The sequence below is a fragment of the Macadamia integrifolia genome, unplaced genomic scaffold (genome assembly GCF_013358625.1).
Source record: "Macadamia integrifolia cultivar HAES 741 unplaced genomic scaffold, SCU_Mint_v3 scaffold664, whole genome shotgun sequence".
Lineage (NCBI taxonomy): Eukaryota > Viridiplantae > Streptophyta > Magnoliopsida > Proteales > Proteaceae > Macadamia > Macadamia integrifolia.
Window position 1 is genome coordinate 269,837 of NW_024870509.1, and position 25,159 is coordinate 294,995.

General features: G+C 37.3%; 2 protein-coding genes across 2 annotated transcripts; both read left to right on the forward strand.

The window, feature by feature from the left end:
* The first annotated feature begins 4,096 nt into the window (after positions 1–4,096).
* LOC122069621 (nuclear poly(A) polymerase 1) lies at positions 4,097–16,541 on the forward strand. Its single transcript, XM_042633677.1, has 13 exons — positions 4,097–4,266; positions 4,379–5,178; positions 5,264–5,341; positions 5,445–5,552; positions 6,725–6,787; positions 6,902–7,063; positions 11,744–11,857; positions 11,948–12,010; positions 12,133–12,462; positions 14,090–14,254; positions 14,353–15,327; positions 16,035–16,111; positions 16,226–16,541. Exons 2-13 carry the CDS (start codon positions 5,062–5,064, stop codon positions 16,269–16,271), a joined length of 2,298 nt encoding a protein of 765 aa, XP_042489611.1. The 5' UTR covers positions 4,097–4,266; positions 4,379–5,061; the 3' UTR covers positions 16,272–16,541.
* A 1,905-nt stretch (positions 16,542–18,446) lies between these two features.
* Positions 18,447–22,557, forward strand: LOC122069610 (pentatricopeptide repeat-containing protein ELI1, chloroplastic-like). Its single transcript, XM_042633668.1, has one exon. The coding sequence runs from the start codon at positions 18,523–18,525 to the stop codon at positions 21,346–21,348; it is 2,826 nt and encodes a 941-aa protein (XP_042489602.1). The 5' UTR covers positions 18,447–18,522; the 3' UTR covers positions 21,349–22,557.
* The last annotated feature ends 2,602 nt before the right edge of the window (positions 22,558–25,159 follow it).

Here is a 25,159-nt window from a genome sequence, read left to right on the forward strand (position 1 = left end):
CATTGCTTGAGGAAGCTAATTGTCCTTCAAAAAAAAAAAAAAAAAGAGAGAGAGAGAGAGAGAGAGAGAGAGAGAGAGAGAGAGAGAGAGAGAGAGTCTTATCCTTGATAGTTCTACAGGTAACAATAAATTTAAGAATCCCTCCCCTCCCCTCCCTCCGGACGCTAATGCCAATTCTTCTTAAGTGACAATTATCAATTGAATATATAATCTTAGATAACTGATTGAATGTTTCCACCTGTCATTGCTGGCTGATTTTTTAGAAAAATATTTTTTAATAGAAAAAAATCATATAATATAACCTACATACAAATTTGACATGTGTTGGTTCACCTTCTCTAGCTTTGGGTATTGGTTATATACTTATATGTATTATGGAATGGAAGAAAAAAAAAAAAAGGATTGTCGCATTAGTGCCATTACATGGTTTAGTGTAAGGAGAATCTCTCGACCACACCTCCAGTTATGCTAGACGGTAGGAATGTGTCGCAATCTTAAACTGTTGGATAGAAAGGAATTGATTGGAAATGTCAAATATTAAATTTCATATTCAAATTCAACCATATATACCCTATAATGTATTGGCATGCAACCCAATGTATGTCCATACACGTGTACCATAATTTGACCCATAGTATTATGTGGTATTCTATTTCCTGGAAATTTCAATACTTTGTTTTGCCACTTAACAAATCATGTTTGAGCTAAAAACTTATATTAGTTTTCTTTTGAAAATGTTAGTAGAAATTTGAATTGGGCTACTCACTATAATGATTGTTCGAAGGAAGTATTTGGAAAGAAATTTTTTTTTTTTTTTTTTTTTGTAAAAATATAATATTTTGCCTATTTTTTTCTTCCTTATCTGCGCTTGATTGCATTATTGAAATAGATTCTGAGTTTTGTAACACATTCTGAGAGCAAGAAAATATAAAAGAAACCAGATTTCATAGTGCATTCTAGTAGATGGATTGTAGATGCCCATGATCAAGTCCACCATGGGCCACTAGAAAAAAACTAGAATCATCGGGCCCATAACTGAATGGGCCCTACTAATCTTCATTCTATCTTCAGCTTTGGTCCCATAGACTAGTTCACTTATAAGGCATTTAGAGCTTCAACGTTTTCCAATATTTATTATTTGGAGGAGAGAAGAATCTACGCACTAGCAGTGTATATTAGAATTTTATACTTTAGCATGCTATTGATCGTTAGATGGGGCAGGAACATCTTAGCCAATCAAACTATCCTCTGTTGTATCTCTCTACCACCACCGCCGCTGCACCTTCCGAAACCTCCTTATTACAACTGAGCACCGTTGTGTTGGAAGTAGAAGCTTTTGATCGCTTTTTTCGGATGAATGAGAGAGAGTGTCGCGCAACGGGGGAGGAGTATAGTCGGCTTCATTCAATAAGGGGATGAGCCTAGGCTCTCTTTCAACATGGATAGGAAAGTGGGTTTTGCAGGTGAAACAATTGAAGTGAAAGTTTAGAGGGAAATGAGAAGATTTAGGGAGCGATCCGATGGTATTAGGGGTGGCAACTGGTCGAGTTAGGCCATATTTTTTAGAATCCATACCAACCTTAGGTCCACTTATAGCTCAAATCTAGCCTATCCCAGCAATAGATCTGGCTGGGAAATTGTAGCTCAGGTCCAAGTCTATGGAGCTCAACCCAACCCAGCATGGCCTTGCTTGGGCCGGGCTGGCAAGGTTGGCTCTGATTGACTATGATAGTCCCTATTTTTAGTCATTTCAAGGCTAAACACTCAACATGTTTCCCTTACCTGTGATTTCACGAAAAGGATCTGAACAATAGGTCCCTTGGGTTTAAAAGTAGAGTTCTTCCGATTTTCATCTTTCAATGCTTTAATAATGTATCTATTTAATTCGGGTACAATTCCTAAGGCTGATTTAGTCAGGTTCTTTACCGGTTTTATCGTAACTTGTTATTTTCTATGGAAGCATAGGAACATGGTTTCTATAACTTCAAAATCCCCGGATCCTATTCTTGTAATAAACCAAGTACACAAATGGTTTTCTTTACATTTGGGACTGCTATCTACTGCCCATTCAATGATTGTTAGGGAACCAATACTTCCCAATTTACCTCAACAAATTTTTTTAAATGAACATGTTCTAATCGTAACTGCAATGTCAACTGGACTCTTAACATCTCGTGATGGGCAACTGTCCTTTGTACTCAAAATATTTGCTTATTTTTAATTGCAAATTTTGCAATGACAGGAAAGGCTTTTGAGGGAGCAGCCCAGGGAGTACTACATGGCGTAAGAAAATCTATAAAGCAAGGAAGAGATGTGGACAAAATTTGGACTGATCTGGAAGAACTTGAACATCTGATGAAGCCGAACCGTTTTTTAAGTGGCCATGGACCACATTATCGAGTAGAATTGAATTGGACAGTTACCTCTCTAAACCTACATTTCGTGTAAAAAATGATGACATTGTCCAACTTGTTAAGATGTTTGCATATAAGGCTATGGATCGTAGAACTAGGATCTCATATGATAACTTATCTATTAGCAGTTTGATTAATATATAATGTTCTTGGTATTCTTCGAATAAAAAAAAAAAATGTCGGGGTTGATATTTTTTCCCCTTTTATGTTCTTACAAGATTCCATTGCATCACACCAGTGTGCACATCTATTTATTTAATAAATAAATAAATAAAAGGAAAAATAATGCTACTTGATCGCATCCCTTACACCTAGAAACAAGGCTACATGAAAAGAGAGCCCTACCTTCCATGGATGATGTCTATACACGCTCTTTCATTGGTCCGCATGTTGATGCAGTAGCCACAAGACCAAGTAGTTATGCTCTCTTCTTGAAAATGAAGAAATAATGTTATTTGGTCATGTGCTCTTATACCCCAAAGAGGGGAGATGAAATGACTTTTCCATCCCCACTTGTTGTATATCTGGCCTGTCTAGGCGTAAGGGTGACAATTTGGTACAAAAAACGAATCAATACCCAAATGGTATCAAATTCATTCAATATGAGAAAATGGTTTTCTTCTCCATACGATACAGTTTTGATATTTAAGTCAAAACTGTTCAATACATATCATACCATATCAAATTTCATACCAAATTATCTATTATATATACATAAGAAAGCAAAAAAAAAAAAAGGCAAAATTATTGTATTTAATGAATTTATATTAAATAAAATTTGTATTGAGAAGCATATTGTAGTATTGTCCCGTACTGAATCTTCTCATTACGATATGATACGGTTTCGACCTCTACTCTCCCCTGAAAAAAAAATGGGGAATTTACTATCACTCTCCTACACTTAGCCTATATTTACTAAAACTCCCCTACCTTTTATTTTTTTAGTGATACTCCACTGCTTTTTGATTTTTAGATCTCTTTCTCTGCTGCTCTTTTTAAATACCGAGATTATTCTTCATTTTCACTTGTAACATATTACACTTTTTTTTCATATTGATTGGTTTAAATTTGGTTTGAACCAAGCCACTTATAAGTTTTGTCTCATTCAATCATCAAAGATATTGACATAATTGATGTGTCATTAAAGATATTATCTATTTATTATTATTAGTATTTTTAAATTTAATCTCATCCAATCAGGGATGTCTTTTATTTATTATTATTATTTATCTCATCCATCATCAAAAATTTATCAATCTATTTTTTTATCGGTATTAAATTGGCATTAGTCTCAGCCAATCTAAGAATTAAAAAAAATAAAATCCGCATGGCACCCGATTGGAACATATGATACCGATATAGATATACATCAGATACAATTTTATTTATTTAATTTTTTTGAATTTATAATATAATTGATGATTAGATTAGACAAAACTTGTTAGTGGTTTGGTTCAAACCATGTTTTGAATCAACCAATTTGAAGAAAAGTGTAATAGTGAAAAGGAAGGGTAATCTGGGCATTTAAAAGTAACATGGGAGAAAAATATGTAAACATAAAAAAGTAAGGGAGTATCACTAAAAAATTAAAAAATATAGGAGTTTTGGTAAATATACAACAAGTTTAGGGAAATGATAGGAAATTTATCAAAAAAAAATTATAAAAAAATGTCACTCGCCACAGACAGGTTTCACTCGCACGAGTTGCCAGTTTTCTGTGGAGGGCAAGACAGCAAGTCGAGTAAGGTTATCCCAACAATGCTCGCGGATCGTTATATATCATCATAGAATCAGAAGGAAAAAAGTAGAAAGGAATAAAGTTTCATCGCAGTTCTCCAACACAATTTTCACGGTACGATCCTTAATCCTTTCTTCTACCAAAAAAGATCCTTAATCCTTTCTTCTCTGATTCTCTATTTATGAGTTCTCATTGATTGTTATGAGTTTTTTATTCTGATTTCTAGGGTTTTTTACATCTTACTTCTTTACGGGAGACTGAAGAAAATACCGTGGCTGAAGAACAACAACCCGGCAAATCAACTGAAGGAGAAAACTGCATCTTGGTTGCTTGAGAGACATACATATGAACTGCGAGATTCAAGATTTATTTCGTTGTCGGTGTCGCAAATTGTTCGTCTCTGGTTAGGGTTAGCTAGGGTTTAGTTTTTTTGAGAGATGAAAGCTTCGATGGTGTTGTATTGCTTTCTATGATCATCATATCATATTAAAGGAAAAATAAGGGTTTTTATTTATTTATTTTTTATTTTTTTGCTCTTTTTTCTTTTTTTGGGGTTCCATTTCTTTCTTTGATGTGTTGTGGAATTGTAGTTCACCGAAAAAAAAAGTGTTATGGAATTGTAGTTGTAGCGGCGGGCTCGGCTCGTACTGAATGAATAATTTTCCGATAAATTTGAACAATCGGAACTCAGCTGCTGTGTTATTAACAAATTATCTTTTTTTTTTTTCCTTTGTTTTAAATTTTTTTTGTTTATGATTTTATCATTCTCTTACTTCCCCCTTCTTAAAATCCATTGTTCTTGAAACTGGAAATAGAGGGGAAGACTTTAAGACGCTGATCATCAATCAATCAGCCCCTTAATATAAACATATACTGATAACACAAAAATCCTGTACGCAAAAGCGATTAATGGGGAGCCCAGGGTTAAGCAACCGGAATAACGGGCAGCACCTCGGTGTTACAGAACCAATATCTTTGGGTGGACCGACTGAATTCGATGCGATCAAGACCCGTGAGCTGGAAAAGGTTGGTATTTTATGAAGGCCGTAGTCATTCCCACTTATTAGAGTTAATTTTCAGTAAATCTTAGCTTGAAAGTTTGTATATTCAGTTCCTTGCGGATGCTGGTCTGTACGAAAGTCAGGAAGAAGCTATCTCTAGGGAGGAAGTACTTGGGAGATTGGACCAGGTGGGTTTGATCATTGATGTGTCGATATTTAGTTGTCATGGTATTTATATAATCGTGATTGTACTGCTGTCTGCATTGCTTAATTTATTGCAAAATTTGACAGATCGTGAAGAAATGGATAAAAACAGTTAGCCGAGCGAAGGGTTTCAATGAACAGCTGGTCCAAGAAGCAAATGCCAAAATATTCACATTTGGTTCATACCGGCTTGGGGTATGCATATTTTCTTTGCTTTTACAACCCTTTAAAAAGGTCCTTGTATAGAATTTTCATGTGATGGTTGAATGTTCTGTTTACGTGTTTATGTTTTTCATGCACAATTGCATGTCAAGGAGACTGATGAGATGCAGTTGTTGAGCTCCTGCACTCAGGAGGCTACTGTTTCAATTTGATGAGGTTGTATTCATATTAGTCTTTCACCATATCATTGTTTCAGAGTATATCCCGTTTCCATTGGTATGTGTGACCTGCTTTTTTCATTCATTAGTCACCTCCTTTAAGCATACCAACTATTTCAGTTTGGATCCGTGAACTGTATGTAGATTGAAAGGTTAACCTTCGATTAAGCATGGGTGCTACAAGGAGCTTCTTGAATCTTTCTTATTTGTAAAATTCTTTCTGACTTGTAGATGAGTGAATCATAATATCGAAAGCTGAAGAAATTCTTTCTTTTTGAATGGCTTCCCAGATGTAGGCTGTCTTTTCTTACTGGTTTCTCAAGATTATTTTGCCATTTTTTTGGTTTTTATTGATGTTCTATCACAATAAGATTTATGGAATTTTTAGTTTTAAGAAAAACCCTAGCATTTACAAATTGAAAATCGCCCTTACAACTGGAAATTCAGTTTTTGTTCTTGAACTGGGGGTTGACTTTTTAAACTTTTGGAATTTGGAATTTTAACTATTTTTGTTAGATTCAAATGGGGGGGTGGGTGGGTGGGTATTTGCTTTTTTATGAATGTCTTAAGTATATGAAATGACAAATATTAAATCATTTACCTAAATGATTTTTGGCATGAATAAGTGCCAAACCTGGTTTTGATACCATATGTGTATTGACATGATATCACACACAGGCCCTAACAACTTAAGTCCTATAGTTGACCATCAGAAAGAAATAAAAGAACTAGAACTAGCTACAATAGTGGTATATAATCAGCAACTTTGACACTGTTATATAAGCAATTTTAGGTGGTTGGGCTTATTAATTGTACTGCCCATAAATTTTTATTCCTCCATGTTCTTTATGCTTTAATGGTGGATGTTGGAACTTTTTTCTCCACTCATTTGGAACAAGAGACAATCTCATTGTGGTGAAGCTTTTCTCTGTTGACATTTTTATTTTATATTTCTTATCATAGTGAACATCTTGTCTTTGAATTTAGGTGCATGGCCCTGGTGCAGATATAGACACACTGTGTGTGGGTCCAAGACATGCAACAAGAGAAGTGAGATCAGCTCTTGACTCAAGTTCATGTATTCATTTTGAATTTGGTTTCATTTACCAACCATTTATTTATAATATTTGATGGGCTTATTTACTCTTTAAAATTGAATTGCAGGAGGATTTCTTCATCGAACTTCATAAGATGCTGGCTGAGATGCCTGAAGTAACAGAAATACATCCTGTCCCTGATGCTCATGTCCCTGTGATGAAGTTCAAATTTGATGGGGTTTCTATAGACCTTCTTTATGCAAAGCTCTCACTTTGGGTCATCCCCGAGGTAAATTTCCGATGAGGAGGTTATTTATATCATTCATTAAATCTGGGTAATTGGTTGAATTAGGGTGTTGCATCTTTGTTGATGCTTTCCTTTGATTGCCTTAAAAAATATTTAGAATTTTTATAGATTTGTACAAATGAACATCAGCTTTTTGGCTTTACTAAGGCACCGTTTGATAACATTTCTGCTGTTTTTGTGTCTAGGAACAGCAGAAACGGATTTTCATGTTTTCGGAAACAAAAACAGATTTTTTTTTTTTTGTGTTTGATAAACCTGTTTCTCGAAAATTTTTTTGCAGACATAATGCCACTAAAAAACCCAATAGTATCATCGGATGCCCAAAAGGTAGAGAGGGTTCGGTTGCCTCTTTTTAGGTTTAAATAGTTGAGAGATTTATTAGGGCACAACAATCTTTTTTCTCTCAAATTCATTTCTAGAAACGTTGAAACAAGTCGGACTTGTTTCATCAAAGTCGTTTCTAGAATTGTAAATAGACATAAATTTTGATTTATGTTTCTAGAAACGGGGAAACGGAACAACTTTATCAAGCGCTTTTTAGGTTGTTTCTCCGTTTCTGGGAACAAGAAAACGCAGAAACGACAGAAACAGAACTTTGTCAAACGGTGCCTAAGTGCTGATTATTTGTATCATTTGTTATATGTGGAGGAATCCTTGAAACTAGGGTATTTGGCTGTAGTCATTGGCATAGTTGTTGCTCGTTTTTCTTTGGTATCTGTAAAATTTTAGTATCTGCCAGAGCTCAACAGTTTTCTACAAATGAAAAAAGCCATCGGCTTCCTGATCTGCATTCCTTTGGGATCTGTGAAGTCCATAGGGGAAAAAGTGGTCTCTTCTTGAATGACCTTGGTTTATAACTGTCATTGCAGGTCTTTATTATGGAGACTTGTTGGCCCATTTAGATGCTCTAATCTGATTGTTTTTCGGTGGATGGTGTGGGATAGCAATGTTAGTTACATGGGAAAAGGTTTATTGGTTGATTATTGATTGAGAGTTTAATATCATCTGATCAGGCTGCGTTTAGTCTTACAGGTCTTCTACATGGATTTTGCTTATCAAACAGCTATATTATGTAGAAGCAGCAAAGGGCATGACATTTAACTTTCTGAAATCACGTTACTTTGAGCTAGGGTGTCTGACTTAGTGGAAACTCATTTTGAATTGTCCAGGTGGCATAATGAATGGTTTGAATGGTGGCACACCTTTGTGACATGCCATTCTATCTTTTTAGTTTTTATTGGTTGAGTAGTTTGTGCTGGTTGCATCATATGGTACATAAATTACCAAAGCCATTAGGACAGAGAAAGTTGAGTACTGGCATTTGGCCTGTTTCTTAGTGGTATTAAGAGAGCAGGCTTAATTAATACATATTGTTGTGCATCTTTTCTACACAATATGTGGATTTGTCGATAAGAAATTAGAGTTTAAGTGAAAGTCCATTCAGTTTCAGATCATGATTAGGATTTCTTATGCTTAAATATATAAAAGAGCATGTACCCAACGATTGGGATTTGGATTGGATGAATGAAACTTTATTTGACTTGTGCCGTATTGGTACGAATCAGGTCGGGTGAGCCTCTTGTCTCTTTCCTCCTTTGAAATCTTTGATCTCACCTTCTTCTCTCTCACTCGATTCAGGTATAGGAAATCCTTCTCAGGTTTTTTCTTCTGTTCCTTTCTTTTCATTTTTCTATTTTGTCATTTTCTTCAATCATTGTTCATCGTGCTTTGCTAATGATTGATTGTAGCAGTCCATCAAATTTGGTTTGATCTCACTCATACCCAAATCTTTCAACTTGAGATTTGGTGCAGTAGTCATAAACCTGAGGGCATGGTTTAAAGTATCTCCGATACCGATACGATACCCTCCGATACGTATCTTAAATTTATCTGATCGATACGATACACACCGATACGATACATGAAATTTTTAAAATCCTTTCGTATCGATATATATCCTACAATACATACCGATATGCACTGATACACGCTGATACGATACGATACGCACTAATACTCTATGAAAAATATAAAATTGAGGTGAAATGTACATTTCGGTATGTATCGGTACATATCGATGAGATTGGTATGTGTTGATGGGTACGTATCGATGAGTATCTGTATGTATCGGTGAGTATCGATATGTATCTATCGGTACGTATCGGTGAGTATCGGTATGTACCGGTACAGTGCGCTACGGTCATATAATGGTCAAGATGGGTAATTTTTCAGAAAATCACGATTTTTTGAGGGGTTTTTGTTCTAGAGTTGCTGCCAGTCATATTTCTCTCGAACTAAAGTGAAAATCAAGGTTGGGAACAAGGATTTTACATTTTGAGGACAACTACAAACCTTGAATTTTTAGTGCGATACCCTTAATTTATTATTTATGCATAATACATGCTATTAATAGCTTTTTTTAACAATTTTTTTATACATAAGTGTTTAAAAAAGTGTTTCCTATCAATTTATGTAGGTATCTTTAGCGTATCTCCCATACAATACGATACCCTCCGATATGTATTTTAGTTTTGGCTGACCGATACGGCGACTGATACCGATACTTTAATCCTTGCCTGAGGGAGATTCATATTGTTGAATCTGAGGTAGAAAGGCCACCTGATCTATGAGATCCATAGGCAGTTGCAGAACTGGATTGATGTCTACCACCAGGTACAGCTAAAGTAAATTAATCTTACTTCCCTGGTTGTTCATTGGGGTGGATATTGATAGCATTCAATGGGTTTTGGGATGAGACCTTCACCCAAAATTCTCAACTTCAGTTGAGCACCAACGGAGGAGATATCATCTCCAAACCGTTATCAGGTTTTTGGCCTCTGGTTACGGCTGGAGGTAGAAGACGAGTTCTCCCTTCTACGCTTTGTTGGGTTTAAGTCCTTTATTTTCCCATTCTGTTAATACCCCTTCCTTTTGCTTTTATTCCCAACTATCCTTTTTTTGTATTTCATTCCTAGTTTGCTCTTTGTATACAGCTTTGCTCTTCCCCTCAAAATTTTCTTTCTTCATAACTTGACTGCCATTAATTATGGATTTGCCACTCCCTTGTTACTTTAGTTGTGTATTATTCGGGTGGGCTATTAGTGATCCGAATCGGGTTATTGGAACTCTGGATCTGCATCATGATGCCTCTTGTAGAACACCAGCATAATCAGAATATACCTAGCGAAATGTTTTCAAAGATGTTGTCTGTTGATATACATTGTTGTGGCTCTTACTTAACAGGTTGAGCTTTTGGGATAAGTGGTTGTAATGTGGTATCAGGGCTAGGAGGTGTTGGGTGTTTGATCCCTTATAAGTGCAAGGGGTTTGTGTTTTGTGTTATTGTGCCCTACCCGTTGTTTTCCCTTGGTGCTACGTGATGGTGTCATGTGCAATCGCGTGTCTGTGGTTCTGGACGTGTTTTTTTTTCTTCTTTTTGGGGGGGGGGTGGTGTTGATATACATTTTTGTGGCCCTTAACAGCTGAAGGCTTTTGAGAAAAACAGTTGTAACAAGAGATTTCTAATGCTGTCAGATTTGAAAACAATTGGTCAACTGTCTCTCCCATCCATTGAGCATGAGATTGACATGATTGAGATTAAATGGGGCACATTGTTAGGGTGTGTATGGTAAAGTTAAAAAAAAAAATACTTCTGGTGTTTTTGTACTTTTTTGGAACACATTTGGAGCGGAACTTGTATGTGTTGTCTGGTTTTCTTATTTTTTATTTTTTGGAACTAACCGGGTGAAAGAATTCCCAAAAAAAAAAAAAATGTTTTGATGCCCTTTTAGAAAAAAAATCAGCGTAAAAAAAAAAAAAAAAAAAAAAAAGAGGAGTTCTATGAATCCAAATTATATGAAACACAAAAATGTGTTTCTGTCTCGGAAATACTAGTTTGGAACATAAATGTTGCTTTACACAACTTAGTGTTCTTCTTTCCGCTTCTCAGCCGAAGGCTTGAATTTTCCAAGGAGTTTTCTTTTCCTTATTAGGGAAAGAAACATATGCATGCATTTCTCCTTGAAGGGAGTTCGATAAAAAATGACCGAGTAAAAACAATCGTAGTCAAGAAAGTCGATCTTTATATCTCTAAGAAGATGAAGAAGGGGCTTCCTCTTCCAATTCATAATCCCACAACTGCCTATGGGAATCAAAGTCCCAAGAAAAGCTCTGGTGAAATGAAGGAACAATTAAATTAATAGTTTGAACCTTTCTTTCTTGACACTGAGGAAATATCTTGTTCTGTTTCTTTGGTTTCTCAGGGTTACAATCCTACTTATATTTTCACTTGGATGTACTGGCCATGACTCTCTCCCTCCCTGTCTCAACTAGATGATGGACTGAAAATGTGTCAAATCATCATGTCAACTCGTGAAATTTAAAGTAAAATATAATAATTATTTATTACTTTTTGCTATCTTCTTGTAAGGTTGCTAGGCATTTTCTAGTTGAGTTTGTTGCGTTGGCCCTGACCTAATCTGCATGGTGGTATTTCCTTCTCTCATATGGGAATGAGTGGAAATGCTGGATACCAATCTTTAGTGATTGTTGTCACTTACCCCTTTTCATCAAGTCCCATCCATGTGAAGAATGTTTATTTTGTAGATCTGTGTTGGAAGTGAATTTGGTAAATCTGTTTTTCAAAATGTTCTTCTGTTGCAGGACTTGGATATTTCACAAGATTTGGTACTGCACAATGCCGATGAACAGACAGTTCGTAGTCTGAATGGGTGCAGAGTTACTGATCAAATTTTACGTTTGGTGCCAAATATTCAGGTTGTTCAATTTCTTTCTAAATTTTAATTTCACATGTATTAGCATGTTGATTTCAATTTGTTCTCTTATTTTCTGATGTCTTTCATGCAGAATTTTCGTACGACTTTGAGATGCATGAGATTTTGGGCAAAAAGGCGGGGTGTTTATTCGAATGTAAGGCAGTTTTTCTGAGAAATAGACAGGTTACGCTGTATTTTTTTCCTCTTCTCTATTATTGGTTAGGTGTTTTATTATATGTATATCAAAATTTTTTTTTTTCTGTCTGTAATGTTCAGGTGGCTGGGTTTCTTGGTGGTATAAACTGGGCATTACTGGCTGCTCGCATCTGCCAGCTATACCCAAATGCACTACCCAGTATGTTGGTATCTCGATTCTTCAGGGTGTATACCCAATGGCGATGGCCAAATCCAGTCATGCTATGTGCCATTGAAGAAGGGTCTCTAGGATTACCTGTTTGGGATCCAAGAAGGTATCCCCGAGATAGACTTCATACAATGCCCATAATAACTCCTGCTTACCCTTGCATGAACTCTAGCTACAATGTTTCATCGAGCACGTTGCGTGTAATGACAGAGGAGTTCCAGAGGGGAAATGAAATATGTGAGGTATTAAGCAATAAATCTTTCTACTTGTGGTATTAATTTGTTCCATGATTTTAGCTGCCATTTAGTTTATATTGACAGCTCTATGCAATAAATTGATGTAGAACAGGGTTTGTGTGGTGCATCCTAGGCAAACAGTTTTTTTTTTTTATATTATTTCCAAAAGACCTTGTTACCTTTTGCTTGTGTGGATGTGGAAATTTCTGTTTCTGAATAGAATGGTGGGAATATTCAGTAATCGATGTACCCTCTAGATAGAAAATCATGGGCAGATTATACATTTGCATTCTACATGGGAATATTTTGGTGCGTCGATCTACTATTGGTCAGTTGATTAGTTGTTTCTGTGGGATCCTGGGCCTCTCATTTGTGTATTTTATTTTGTTTTACCTTTTACCTTTTGCTGTTTCTTTGCTCAAGTTAGAAGAGGTGACATTTCCTTTCTTTGGGCGTGGGTTGATGAGTGGTTGGAAACCCACTTTTTGGTGTATCAACACATGCTGCATTTTGATTTAACTCTCTTTGAATGCATCTGTGATCGATTGACGAGTGGTTGGAAACCCACTTATTGGTGTATCAACCCTTGCTGCATGTTGGTTTAACTCTCTTTGGATGCATCTGTGTTGGATATTTTCCCTTATTGGAAGTTCTGTTACTACAGCTAGTTATGCTTCAAGCTATATCTTAGTCCTTCTGTAGTTGCTTGTACCCAGGAAAACAAGAACATAGTTACTCTGGACAATATAAATTGGACACAGGGCAAACAAAAAAAACTTGGACACAGGAACATATGTACTAATGAGGGTTCTGGTAGTGTAAGCCCACTATGGCACGAAAATATCCATAAGCTTCTTACGGAAAGTTAGACACCTCAAAATAAGAAACTAGAAAAAGGTAAATTGTAACGGTTCATCGGGCAGTGGTAGTTTGATTCCAATTTCCAAGAGTAATTGCATTGGCAGTTAATGGAGCACTGTGTTGAGTTGTCACAGCATCTAGGCCAACCAAGGCGGTTGAGGGGTAAAAAACTAAGGTGACACCAACAAGGTGCCAAGGCGCCTAGGCAGTCATAAAAAAACCACCTGGACGCTTAGGTGGTGCCTTGACAACTATAGTGTGTTCACAACATCATTTTCTTATGGGTAAATTACATCTGAAGTACCCAACATTTGAGAAAAGTATGTTTGGGGTACCTCATGTTTGAAAAGTGATGTTTGATGTACACTTATTAGCTTAGTTCTACTCCAAACCAGAAATATTTCCAAGTTTGCCCATATTCATTTCTCAACCCCACTCCCACCCTGACCCCACCTTCACCTGCACTTCTGCTTCCACCTCCACTTCCACCCTCCGCCACCACCTCCAGCACCTCACTAGCACCACATCGCCTTCTGTCCTAAGTATCAGTCGGTCTACTCAGCACCTATCCATATTGATGGTCATAAATGACTAGCTAAACTATGGCATATGGATGTTTCATATTAGATAATACGGAATTTACTGTATCAAGTCATGCTGCAATGTCGATAATATAAATATCAGTATTGAGAGGTTTTTTGCCTGCCTCAACATGAATATTTCAAGCATATGGTCGTCCACAAGCTGACCATACTTGGTTAAATTTCTGCAGGCAATGGAGCAAAACAAGGCTGACTGGAATGCTCTCTTTGAGCCTTACCCTTTCTTTGAAGTGTATAAAAACTATTTGCAGATTGATATCACTGCTGAAAATGATGATGACCTTAGAAAATGGAAAGGTTGGGTAGAATCTCGACTTCGCCAGCTTACTTTGAAGGTAGAAGACTTGATTTACCATTTTGTTTCCTTGTCTATTTCTCATACTTTGTTTTGAATTGATTTGAATTTTTTTTCTGTTATATGCACACACTTCAGATTGAGAGACACACATTTGGTATGCTTCAATGCCACCCACATCCAAGTGATTTTTCAGACAAATCCAGACCATTCCATTTTTGTTACTTTATGGGCCTGCAACGGAAACAAGGTATGCCTGCAAATGAAGGCACACAATTTGATATAAGGGCAACCGTAGAGGAATTCAAACACTCTGTTGGCATGTATACGCTGTGGAAACCAGGAATGGAGATCCATGTATCTCATATAAGGCGCAAGAACATTCCTCTTTTTGTGTTCCCTGGTGGGGTTCGGGCTTCCCGCCCTGCGAAAGTAATTGGAGAGGGTAGGATGGTTACGAAACTGAAATCTGATTCTGCTGACAAATCGTGTGAAAGCACAGCAGGTGCTGTAGATGCAGTAGATGACAAGAAGAGAAAATTGGATGATGATAATAACCCAAGAAATGCAAAGTGTTCTGCAATTACTGCCAGTGGGAGAGAAGCTGAGATGTCTGGAAATCGTAGCCTGCCTATCATTAGGCCATCTGGCACCACCACTACTACTACATGCTCCATGACAGGAAGTAGTATGAATGTGGATGCTCTAGAGGGAGGAAGACCTGAACGACTTGAAGCTGATTCACACTGCAATTTATCAAATGCAAAAAGTGACACTCAGATGCCTGCTCATAATGGTGGGGAAGCTGAGAGATCTGTAGGATGCAGCCCACCTATTAGACCCTTATCCTCTGGTGCTAGTTTATCATGCTCTAAAGAGGCAGAAAAGCTTGCCATTGAGAAGATCTCTGGTCCAGCACTTGCCCATCAGGATTTTCCAGAAGAACTTGATGAGCTTGAAGATGAATTCAATTCAGTGGATCAGGAAAAAACTTTTGGAGGGGGTACAAAAGGCAGCACAGATGATTCCTCGACAAAAAAGGCAGGAGTAGCAGGGAGTGGAATAAGTTCAACTAAAAGCTCCTTCCAGAATGGAAGCTCAGAAGAGCTTGAGGTTTGTTTTTCTAACTTGTCCCCCACCCCCTCCCCCCACAGCACACTTAGACCTCTAATTTACTTATAGTATTATGATCTGTTGGATGATTAAAAAGTTTATTACTCATGGCCATAGAAGTGACATATGGTAAACAAGAAATGGGACCTGCATCTTTTTTTCTTTTAGGTTATGGCGGGAAGTGATTAGATATTTTTAATAGAAGTTTTCTTAAACAAGAGGGAAATGTCATTTTATTGTTAATATATTATCTATCTTTAACCAACAAATAAAAAGGGGGGAGGGATCTACATGCCACTCATATGTATTGACATCTCTCACGCCAAGCCAATGAGCACATGTGAGGGAGTGCCTCACGATTTGTATGCGGAGGGTGTCCACATGGTCAGGTAGGAGAGTGTCAAAAGAGTGTTAGGAAGAAGAAGAGAGTGTGAGACGGCATGTACCACTGGCTGTGCGCACATAATTGTCCCAGTAAAAAATTCAGTCTGAAGTGGTATTTTCAGTTAGCCATAGAATATGAAGTGTGTGCACAGCCACCTAGTGAGACATTTGTGACTACGGCTATTCAGATGAGCTGAAAGTGTTGTTTTCACTTGGTCGTTAGGGTCACACATTGAAGGTGGTCTCTGACACAAATGAATTTGGAAACAGTTCAAATTTGATTTCAGCAGTTCTGATGAAATTTTGCCTTTTCTGTTTTAAAGCCTGCTGAAATGGCTACGCCATTTGTTAATGCGCTGGCTGCTTCTACTTCCATGACACAACGGAAGCCTCTCATCAGGTATTCTAGTTTTTAATTTTTGCTGTAATGTGGATTAGCAGAAATGATTCATTTCACATAAGATAATCCATGGTCTGTTTGGTTAGTTTATGGATTTTTTTTTGTACTTTGTAGGTTGAGCTTGAGTTCTATGGCGAAAGCTGCGGGTAATAGCTCTTGAGCACATACTGTGAGTTAAAAGAGAAGGTTGGGGAACTCCCATCGACTTGTTTCCCATTTCTCACTTATCTCCTTCCCAATGAGCCTGTCGAGGACTCTTTACTGCTAAGTTCCATTTTCAGGGTTCGGTCTGGATGCTGCTGATATTGATGTTGTAATATTTATATAACCAACAAAAGACAGTTGAAGCATAATGGACGATTAAGTGAATGCGGTGAATGCTTGTATCTGTTGTTATGAGATGCTTCTTATGCATAAAGAGGTTTTGCTATGACTTGAGTACTGAAGTGCTTTTGTTGAAGCCAATATGCTTAAAGGGTTAAGGTGGGTTAAGGTTTCCGACGACACTATCATAGAAATCGCAGCAACGAAAAGTCAGGAGAAGGATTTGTTAAGTATGTGACCCACATTTTATCTAGGAGAGAGGGGCGATCTCGACTTTTAGCGTGTGAGATTCGCTTTCTTTGATTTGATGTGGGACATCCATTTCAAGGGACGATGGCCCATCTATTATATTGTGGATGCATGACAATTCTAACCAATGGATGGGGAGGGAAGTTTAGACTGTTCCCAGTTAAACTGAGTCATAAATCTTTCATGTGATAATCATAATGGAAAAATTATATGATTATCCACTTTTAGGTTTGTTTTTATAAAATTATCCACCAAAAGTTTCAATTAATAAAAATATCCAAAATTTGGTTTCTCTTACAAAACTATCCACTTAAAGTTTAAGTTAAAAAAAATACCCAAAATTGAGTTTGGTTTTTAAAACTTTCCGCTCAAAGTTTCAGTTAGAAAAGTACCTGATTATTTGTGGAAGATGAAGAGTCACTATTTTGGATAGTTTTGTGAACTCAAACTTGATTTTGGGTATTTTTGTTAATTGAAACTTTAGGTGGGTAGTTTTGTAAACTCAAACTTAATTTTGGGTTTTTTTGTTAACTTAAGATTTAAGTAGGTAATTTTGCAATGGAAAATTCAAAAGTGGGTGATCATATAATTTTTTTTTTTCATTATCAAAAGAAAAAAAAAACCTTATTTTCTTTTATAAGGGAGATAATGCTTTGAGCAAACAAGTTGCATAGAGGAGCACACCAATGTGGTTGAAACCCTAGACCTTCAACCTTCTAATCTGGTCTCGTGTCCCATGCATTAAGGGGAACTCTATTTCTGAGCTTACACCTGAGTTTGATAAGGAGCTCTAAAGGTTATGATTGCATTGCTTCAATCACCTCCTTGAAAGGGTTACATCCTCATCCATACTTTTGTATTTGACTTTGAGTGAGGTGCAATAAAATAGTATCACACATTAGAGCTTAGAGGGCACTAAGATCAATTTATGTGAGAAGGAAAGAGAGATAGAGAAAAACTAACGAACCCTACCGCCTTTTAGAGTATATTTTCATTGATTTAGTTATTTATTTATAATGGATTTTCTAACCTTTTATTATACCACATGACCAATTATGTAAGAACTGACATTTTACATACGGATAATCTACAGACTTTGAGCTGATCTGCAACATAACAATATATTTTTTCTTTTGATAAAGACCACATAACAATATTAGGCCATATGGAAAAGATTCCATTGAAGGAAGCCTTGCTCCATCACTATTCGAGTTAGCATGTCTCATTATCGTTTATTAGTCTTGCGAACTCTCTGTTTTTCGAATGGGAGCTTCCGGTTTTTACATTAAAAAAAAAAAAAAAAAAAAAAAAAAAAAAAAGGAAAAGATTCCATTGAAGGGTATTTTTGTAATCTCAAGAGAATGAAATTCTCGTCAGTAGTTTAGGGCCCGTTTGATAATGTTTCTGTCGTTTCTGTTTTAAGAAATGGAAGAAACATAAATTTTCGTTTCTAGAAATAGAAATGGAATTGAAGGTGTTTGATAAGTCACATTTCTAGAAGTCGATAGTAATTAACGAAAAAATGATCACGAGTCATTTCCAGAAATGACGAAACAAGTTCTATTTATTTTGCCTGGGTTGTTTCTTGAAACATAAATCGATAAAAATTTCAATTTCTATTTATGAAAATAAGTGAAATAAAACAATTTTATCAAACAATTTTTGTTCCCTTCTACCGTTTTTAAACAAAGAAACGAGAGAAACTCATTTTTTAAAACGTCATCAAACGGGCCTCAGATTCTCGCGATAAACTCAACGGCTCTAACCAGTAAGTCCCATCTTCGCTGAAGCGGCCATTTCAGCGTCCCATTTCCCCGCCAGATAAAAACTACCTCTCGATGGACTTATCTACTTCATCTGTTCCTCAGAAGATTCACGTCTTACTTCCCTCCAGAACTCAAATCAAAGACCCCAAAGCCTGGAATCCAATAATTCGAAACCATGTGAGGCTAAGAAACGACCAAGCAGTGCTCACTTGTTATACCCAAATGGAGGCATCAGGCGTTTTTCCTGATGTCTTCGTTATACCACTTGTCCTCAAGGCCTGTACCCGGTTAAAAGCGATCGAAAAAGGCAGGAAGATCCATTCAGATATTCAGGCCATGGGCTTAACTGAAGATGTTCGAATTCAGACTGCTCTTGTTGATTTTTACTGCAAGTGTGGGTTTCTTGAAGAAGCTGTTCATCTGTTCGAAGAAACGCCGAATAGAGACACAGTTTTTTGGAATGCTATGATTTGTGGGTATGTGGGTAATTCGCGGTACAAGGATGCTGTTTTGATGTTTGCACGGATGCAGGGTGAGAATCTGAGACCCAGTTCGGTTACTCTGGTGGGTCTGCTTTCGGCTTGTGGGGAACTCTTGGAGTTGAGACTAGGACAGGAGATACACTGTCATTGTTTGAGGAATGGGTTGTTTGATTCAGAATCTCATGTGGGCACTGCTTTGATCGGTTTTTACTCAAGATTTAATGTGAGGGTATCACGTCTTGTATTTGATTTGATGGTGGTCAGGAACATTGTATCATGGAATGCAATGATTTCTGGGTATGTTAATATGGAAGATTCCTCTGAAGCACAGAGACTTTTTAAATGGATGCCAATTGATGAAATCAGTCTGAATTCTGTTACAGTGTTGGTTACGGTTCAGTCTTGTACAAGCAATGGGTTTGCTGAATTTGGGAAGCAAATCCACCAGATTGCAATTAAAAATGGGTTTTCTTCTGATATATTCATAGTGAATGCTTTGCTTGTTATGTATGGCAAAAATGGGAGCCTAGAATCTTCACATAAACTTTTTGAGACCATTCCCACTACTAAAAGAGATGTTGCTTTATGGAATGCTATGCTGTCTGCGTTTAAAGAGTGTGGATCCTCTGATGAAGCTTTCCGAGCATTTGATAGAATGAGATCAGAAGGCATTAGAGAGAACGAAACAACAATTGCAATTCTATTGTCAATTTGTAACGACTCAGCTAATGGCTTGGAGGGGGGCAAAAGCTTGCATGCTCATGTAATCAAAAGCGGGATGGATATGGATGCAGCTCTTGGAAATGCTGTAATGGGAATGTACATTGATCTAGAATGTGTACACTCTGCCCAAAAAGTTTTTAATGAAATGAGTAGTACGAATGTATTGTCATGGAACACCATAATTCTGGCATTGGCTCATAACAAATTGACAGGTCTGGTTTGGTATCTGTTTGGACAGATGCGAGAATCCTGCATCAAACCCAACTCTTTCACAATGATTGCTGTTCTTGCTGCCTGCCAAGACAAGGCTTATTTGAATGTTGGCCGATCTATCCATGGTTATGTAATAAGACATGGTTTTGAAGTTCACACATCATTAAGCACTGCGCTTACTCAAATGTATATTAGCTGCGGTGATGAAGCAAGGGGTAGACAGCTTTTTGACGACTTTCCTAACAAAGATTTGATATCATGGAATGCCTTAATTTCCAGTTATATTCAGAATAACCAGCCTAACAAAGCTGTGTTACTCTTCCAGCAAATGATCTTGGAAGTGGAGCCAGATCCAGTCACAATTGTAAATGTCCTCACATCTTGTACTCATTTAGCCAATCTACCTCAAGGCCGATCGCTACATGCATTCATCATAAGAAAGGCTTTTGACTTGGTGTTTGACATCTCTGTGGGGAATTCTCTTGTGACGCTGTATGCACGATGTGGTGTTATGAGCAATGCTGAAATGGTCTTTAGAAGCCTACCAAGAACAGATGTTATCTCATGGAATGCCATGATTGCAGGATATGGTGTCCATGGGCATGGTGAAGAAGCTCTCCTTGCTTTCTCTCGAATGCTGGAATATGGTCTAAGACCCACAAGTGTAACATTTGTTTCGGTTTTGTCTGCTTGCAGCCATTCAGGTTTGATAGAGGAGGGTTGGCAGCATTTCCGTTCCATGGCTGAGGATTATGATGTAGTCCCAGATGTTGTTCACTATGCTTGCATGGTTGATCTGCTTGGACGTGGGGGTCGCTTGGGGGAAGCCAAGAATTTTATTGATTCCATGCCCATTCAACCAGATGCGTCTGTGTGGAGAGCTCTGCTTGGTGCTTGTCGGGTTTACTCAGACATTGAATTAGCCAAAACCATATTTCAGAAACTTGTTGAGTTAGAACCCATGAATGCTGGAAATTATATATTGTTATCTAATATATATGCTGCAGCAGGTCTTTGGGTGGAGGTCAGGAAGTTGAGAACTCAGCTCAAAGAAAAGGGTCTAGGAAAGCCCCCAGGAAATAGTTGGATTGTTATGAGAAACCAAGTACACTGTTTTACTGCTGGGGATAGATCACACCCACAATCTGACAAGATATACATGAAATTGAGTCATTTGGCAGATTCAATCTCTGCAATCGGTTATGTTCCCGACCAACGCTGGGTACTTCATGATTTAGAGGATGATGAAAAAGAGATTAAGCTTTTAGGCCACAGTGAGAAGCTGGCAATCTCTTTTGGACTACTGAACACAAGTGGTGGACGCACAATCTTAATCACCAAAAACCTCAGAATATGTGGTGATTGCCATACATTCAGCAAGTTTGTCTCTAAATTCGTTGGGAGAAAAATAATTCTTAGGGATGCAAGCCGATTCCATCATTTCTCCGACGGTGTCTGCTCATGCAAGGACTATTGGTGAGGCCAAATTCATACCTGATAGATGATTTTTCAGTTGAGGGCCGTGCATCTTGATATATTCACAATATGAGGATACTCAATGCAATGATGGACACACTTTGTTAGGAGCTGTGGAATTGCTCCACTACTTGTCAACCTATAGCATGAAGAAAAGGAAGGCGTAAGAGCAAGCTAGTGCACGAGGCTCCCGCTACTATAGGGTCTGGGAGGGGCATATGAGGAAAGGGAAGGTATATGTTTCAATTCTCACACTCAATGTTGCCATGTCAGTGGTTCCTCACCGTGGCGAAGGTATAAATACTAGAGTGCTGCCCCACCATTGTACAATATCAGAATGTATACTAGATTAATAAAAATGGTGAAGAGGTGAAAGCAGCATTTGCTGAGGAAGGATAATACTGGTCATTGGGGCCTAGGAGGACCAGGAGTCGGTTCCATGTGTGAAGCATCAATACTGGTTGATTGAGATTTATATTTTTAAATGTTGGGACTTGGGAACAGTACGTTGGGGCCAAAGCTGGAAGATGTGGTTAGGTAGCCACCGAGAACTTCAATCTCAGATTTGGTTGTTGGGGTGGATGTCTTAATAATATACCATCTTGGCCTCATCAGTGTGTCCTTTCAGGTTGTCTGTTTTGATGCATTAATGGATGCTGGAGAGGCTGAATCTCCTAGCCAGCTCACTTCCAACATGGGGATGGCTGAATCAAGACTGAAGCTTTACTCATCTTAATGCTTTGCTCTGCTGATATGAGTTGGTTCTCTTATGAGGGTTTTTGCAGTGACAAGGAGCAATTGGCACATCCATTGGTGTTTAAATTTTGTGGGCGTGTTGTTGAAAGTTTCGTTTACGAGTTCGGAGAGATTCAGTCGCATTTTGATTCTCCCGCGTGGAAATACAAAGGTGTGCAAATTTGTAGATTAAATTTCTGCAGTACAGGCTTTTCAGCCAACGACTTTTAACAGCTTTGAGGTAACTTTAGGTGAACTCCTGAAGATAGAAGAGGTAGTCCAAAGATGATGGGCATACAGTAGACTGACCAAACATCATTACTTTTAGAGGGATTAAGGCCTGAACAAGGGTTTCTTTAATTTTCAACACGAGTTGGTTTATAAGGTGAGGGGAATTCAAGACACAGCAAATTCCTTTTGTAACCGATATGGAAATGTAACACAAGGATCATTACACTTTCTCTTTGTCAAGCTTCCACTTTCACCTTCTCACTTACTGTCAAAACCCTTTTTTCACTTTCACAACTTTACCTTTCCCCTGTCGACCTCACCCTTTTATCCATGTCAATCTTCTTTTTCCACCTTCACAAACCCTTTCCCACCTTCTTCCTAACCGTAAGGCTCCACCTTTACCTTCCCTGTCTTCCCCATCAAAGTATGCGTGCTGGTGCAGAGGCTATGTTATATTTTAGGGAATCATTTCCCATTAAAAACTATAAAAAATGAGTAATATGTGAAAAGAGGAGAATTTATAAAATTATCCATAAAATAAGACAAATTTTATAATATGGGAGGACCAAAAAAATAATCCATGTGATTTGAACGAATTAAGAATGCAGACCTACAGGTCTAGGCTTCGGTCAGAGTCAATCAGGTGATCGCCAGGCTAGTACCTTGCACCATGAACGTGTGATTATAATCGGTTGAGCTCAACATGTTTAATAATCGATTAGGCCTGCCACAGTTATGTCTATGTGGATTAAGTTTTCCTTCATCCAACCTTTTAATTATCTCTACCTCATGCAAGATCCACCCTTTCTTTGCAAACTTTCTCAGGCGAACAAATAAGACAAAATATAATGCGTATAAAAGGTATACTTCTATGTACGCTTTATGTCAACATATAGGTATGTCTACTCACAAAGCCATCGAAGAGAGTAATTGATCGGATACGTAGTTGTTCCCACGAAGAAACACTTATGATACTCGAACTTATGCCTTATCAAGCATGTTATCCCATTTTTAAATTGATTTATTCAACTGCCGTGATCTTTTTTAGTCTCTCAAGTTACCTGCATGGTTTTCTCTGCAAATTTTCCTCACTTTTCTTAATAGTATGGACAAATGCAGGACCTAGGGCCCTGACATGATCAAGATCAAAGTGTGAATCACATCATGGTTAGAAAGGGTAGTTACTCAGATTCTTGAAATGCAAGGTAATTATTTACCAGTCCAAGCCTATAGTATTATTACAGGAATAACTTCCAGTCAAGAAGAATTTATCTAAAGACATAACTGCCATTAAGGAGTCAACAGAAAACGGTAACTGTGCAGTTTCACCACTTGAACTATGATGAGCACATTTATGTGTGAAATTTAGGGTAGTAAAACATACATTTTACATATTTAGAATGGAGCTACCTTGGGTTTTACTCTCTTTTTGTAAGTTTTATATTTTCAAGGCCTTAAGGACTATCAAGCGCTATATCTTCAATTTTACACGTAAAGAGGTCTTATTTCTTTTCATGGTTGCAAAAATGACGAAATTCTGAGCAAGATGGACGTGTTCAATTAAAAGTACACATTCGTTTGGTCACCCGTACAAATGATTATTCTTTTTCGGACTGGAAAAAGAATGATGGATTAGAACTAAATCGAGATGCAGAACCAACCCATTTGCAGTTGTCCCAGAGGTACAAGGAATATTCCAAACACCAACAAGGATCGATGGACCACATCCTTAAGTGATTGAAGATTCGTTTTTGGTAACAACAACTACCTAATGTAATTGGTGAGCTATGGTGTGCAAAATTTCCTTCCTCACCAAGAGGTCTCAAGTTCGAATCTCATGGTTGTTTTTTTTAAGAGAAATTTGTTACCCTACCTCCCCATTCCCTATAAATACAACTCATGTAAGAGGAGGGGAGACAATTCATTCTTCTTCTAGTTTTTTTTAGTTTTGCTCTCTCTCTCCCTCTTTCACTCTCTTTAGTTTTAGTTCTTCTTTATTTTTTCTTTAATCACTTTTGTAATAGTTTTTTATGTCAATTAATGCAAGCACTCTTCTATTCTTATTCAGCCTTTTATGTTTATGATTTATGCAATTGAGTTGTAATTTTTAAAGTTATAGTTCTAGGCTTAGATCTAGGTGACAAGATCACGAGCCGTGGAGCAATTTTTTTTTTCAAGTTTAGTTTTTTTTTTTAAGATTTGTTTTCTCTAGTACTAGAAATTTCAGATTTGGTTTATTCCAGATCTGGTTTTTAGTATTAGTAGTATCTCAAATCACCCAAGCTTTCAAGTTCAAGCATTGATTCAAGTAAGTAGGCTTCTTCAGTAATCTTCTCTCCCCCCTCTCATTCCCTCTTCTGACTACCTTTTCTTTCTTAATTTAAGATTTTAATTTCAGTCGTTACATTATTGTTATCCCTTTCCCCCAACGTTCATGGTTAGTGTATGTGTTGGCTTTGCCCCTCCTAGCCATAGAACCATCAATTTATTACTTTTATTTTAATTGTCTCCATTTTCCTAAAGCCAAGTAGAGTAATCCTTATAAGAGTGACTCTCTGATCAAGTAGGGAAGCTCATATTATGATGCATCCCTTAGGCTAAGTAGAGAAACCTACTTGTGAGTCTCTTTCTAGCTTTATCCCCTTTATTTTACTTTATTTATATCATGTTTGTTCTTTACAGCAATGAGCATATCAGCAAAATAAAGCATCAAAAAAATAATGAAATTATCACTTGACACTTTATAATAAACACAACTATTATACTCACTTCTTGTGTAGCTAATCGTCATCATGTGGGAATTAAAGCACTTATACCACTGCCTAGGAGATTGCTTAAGACCATAAAGT

Bases quoted from the DNA above. Each gene is read 5' to 3' on its own strand.
- LOC122069610 (XM_042633668.1), top strand. From the start codon at position 18,523: ATGGACTTATCTACTTCATCTGTTCCTCAGAAGATTCACGTCTTACTT.
- LOC122069621 (XM_042633677.1), top strand. From the start codon at position 5,062: ATGGGGAGCCCAGGGTTAAGCAACCGGAATAACGGGCAGCACCTCGGT. The intron at 7,064-11,743 runs GTAAATTTCCGA...CTTCTGTTGCAG, and splicing joins CACTTTGGGTCATCCCCGAG to GACTTGGATATTTCACAAGA. The intron at 14,255-14,352 runs GTAGAAGACTTG...CACACACTTCAG, and splicing joins TTCGCCAGCTTACTTTGAAG to ATTGAGAGACACACATTTGG.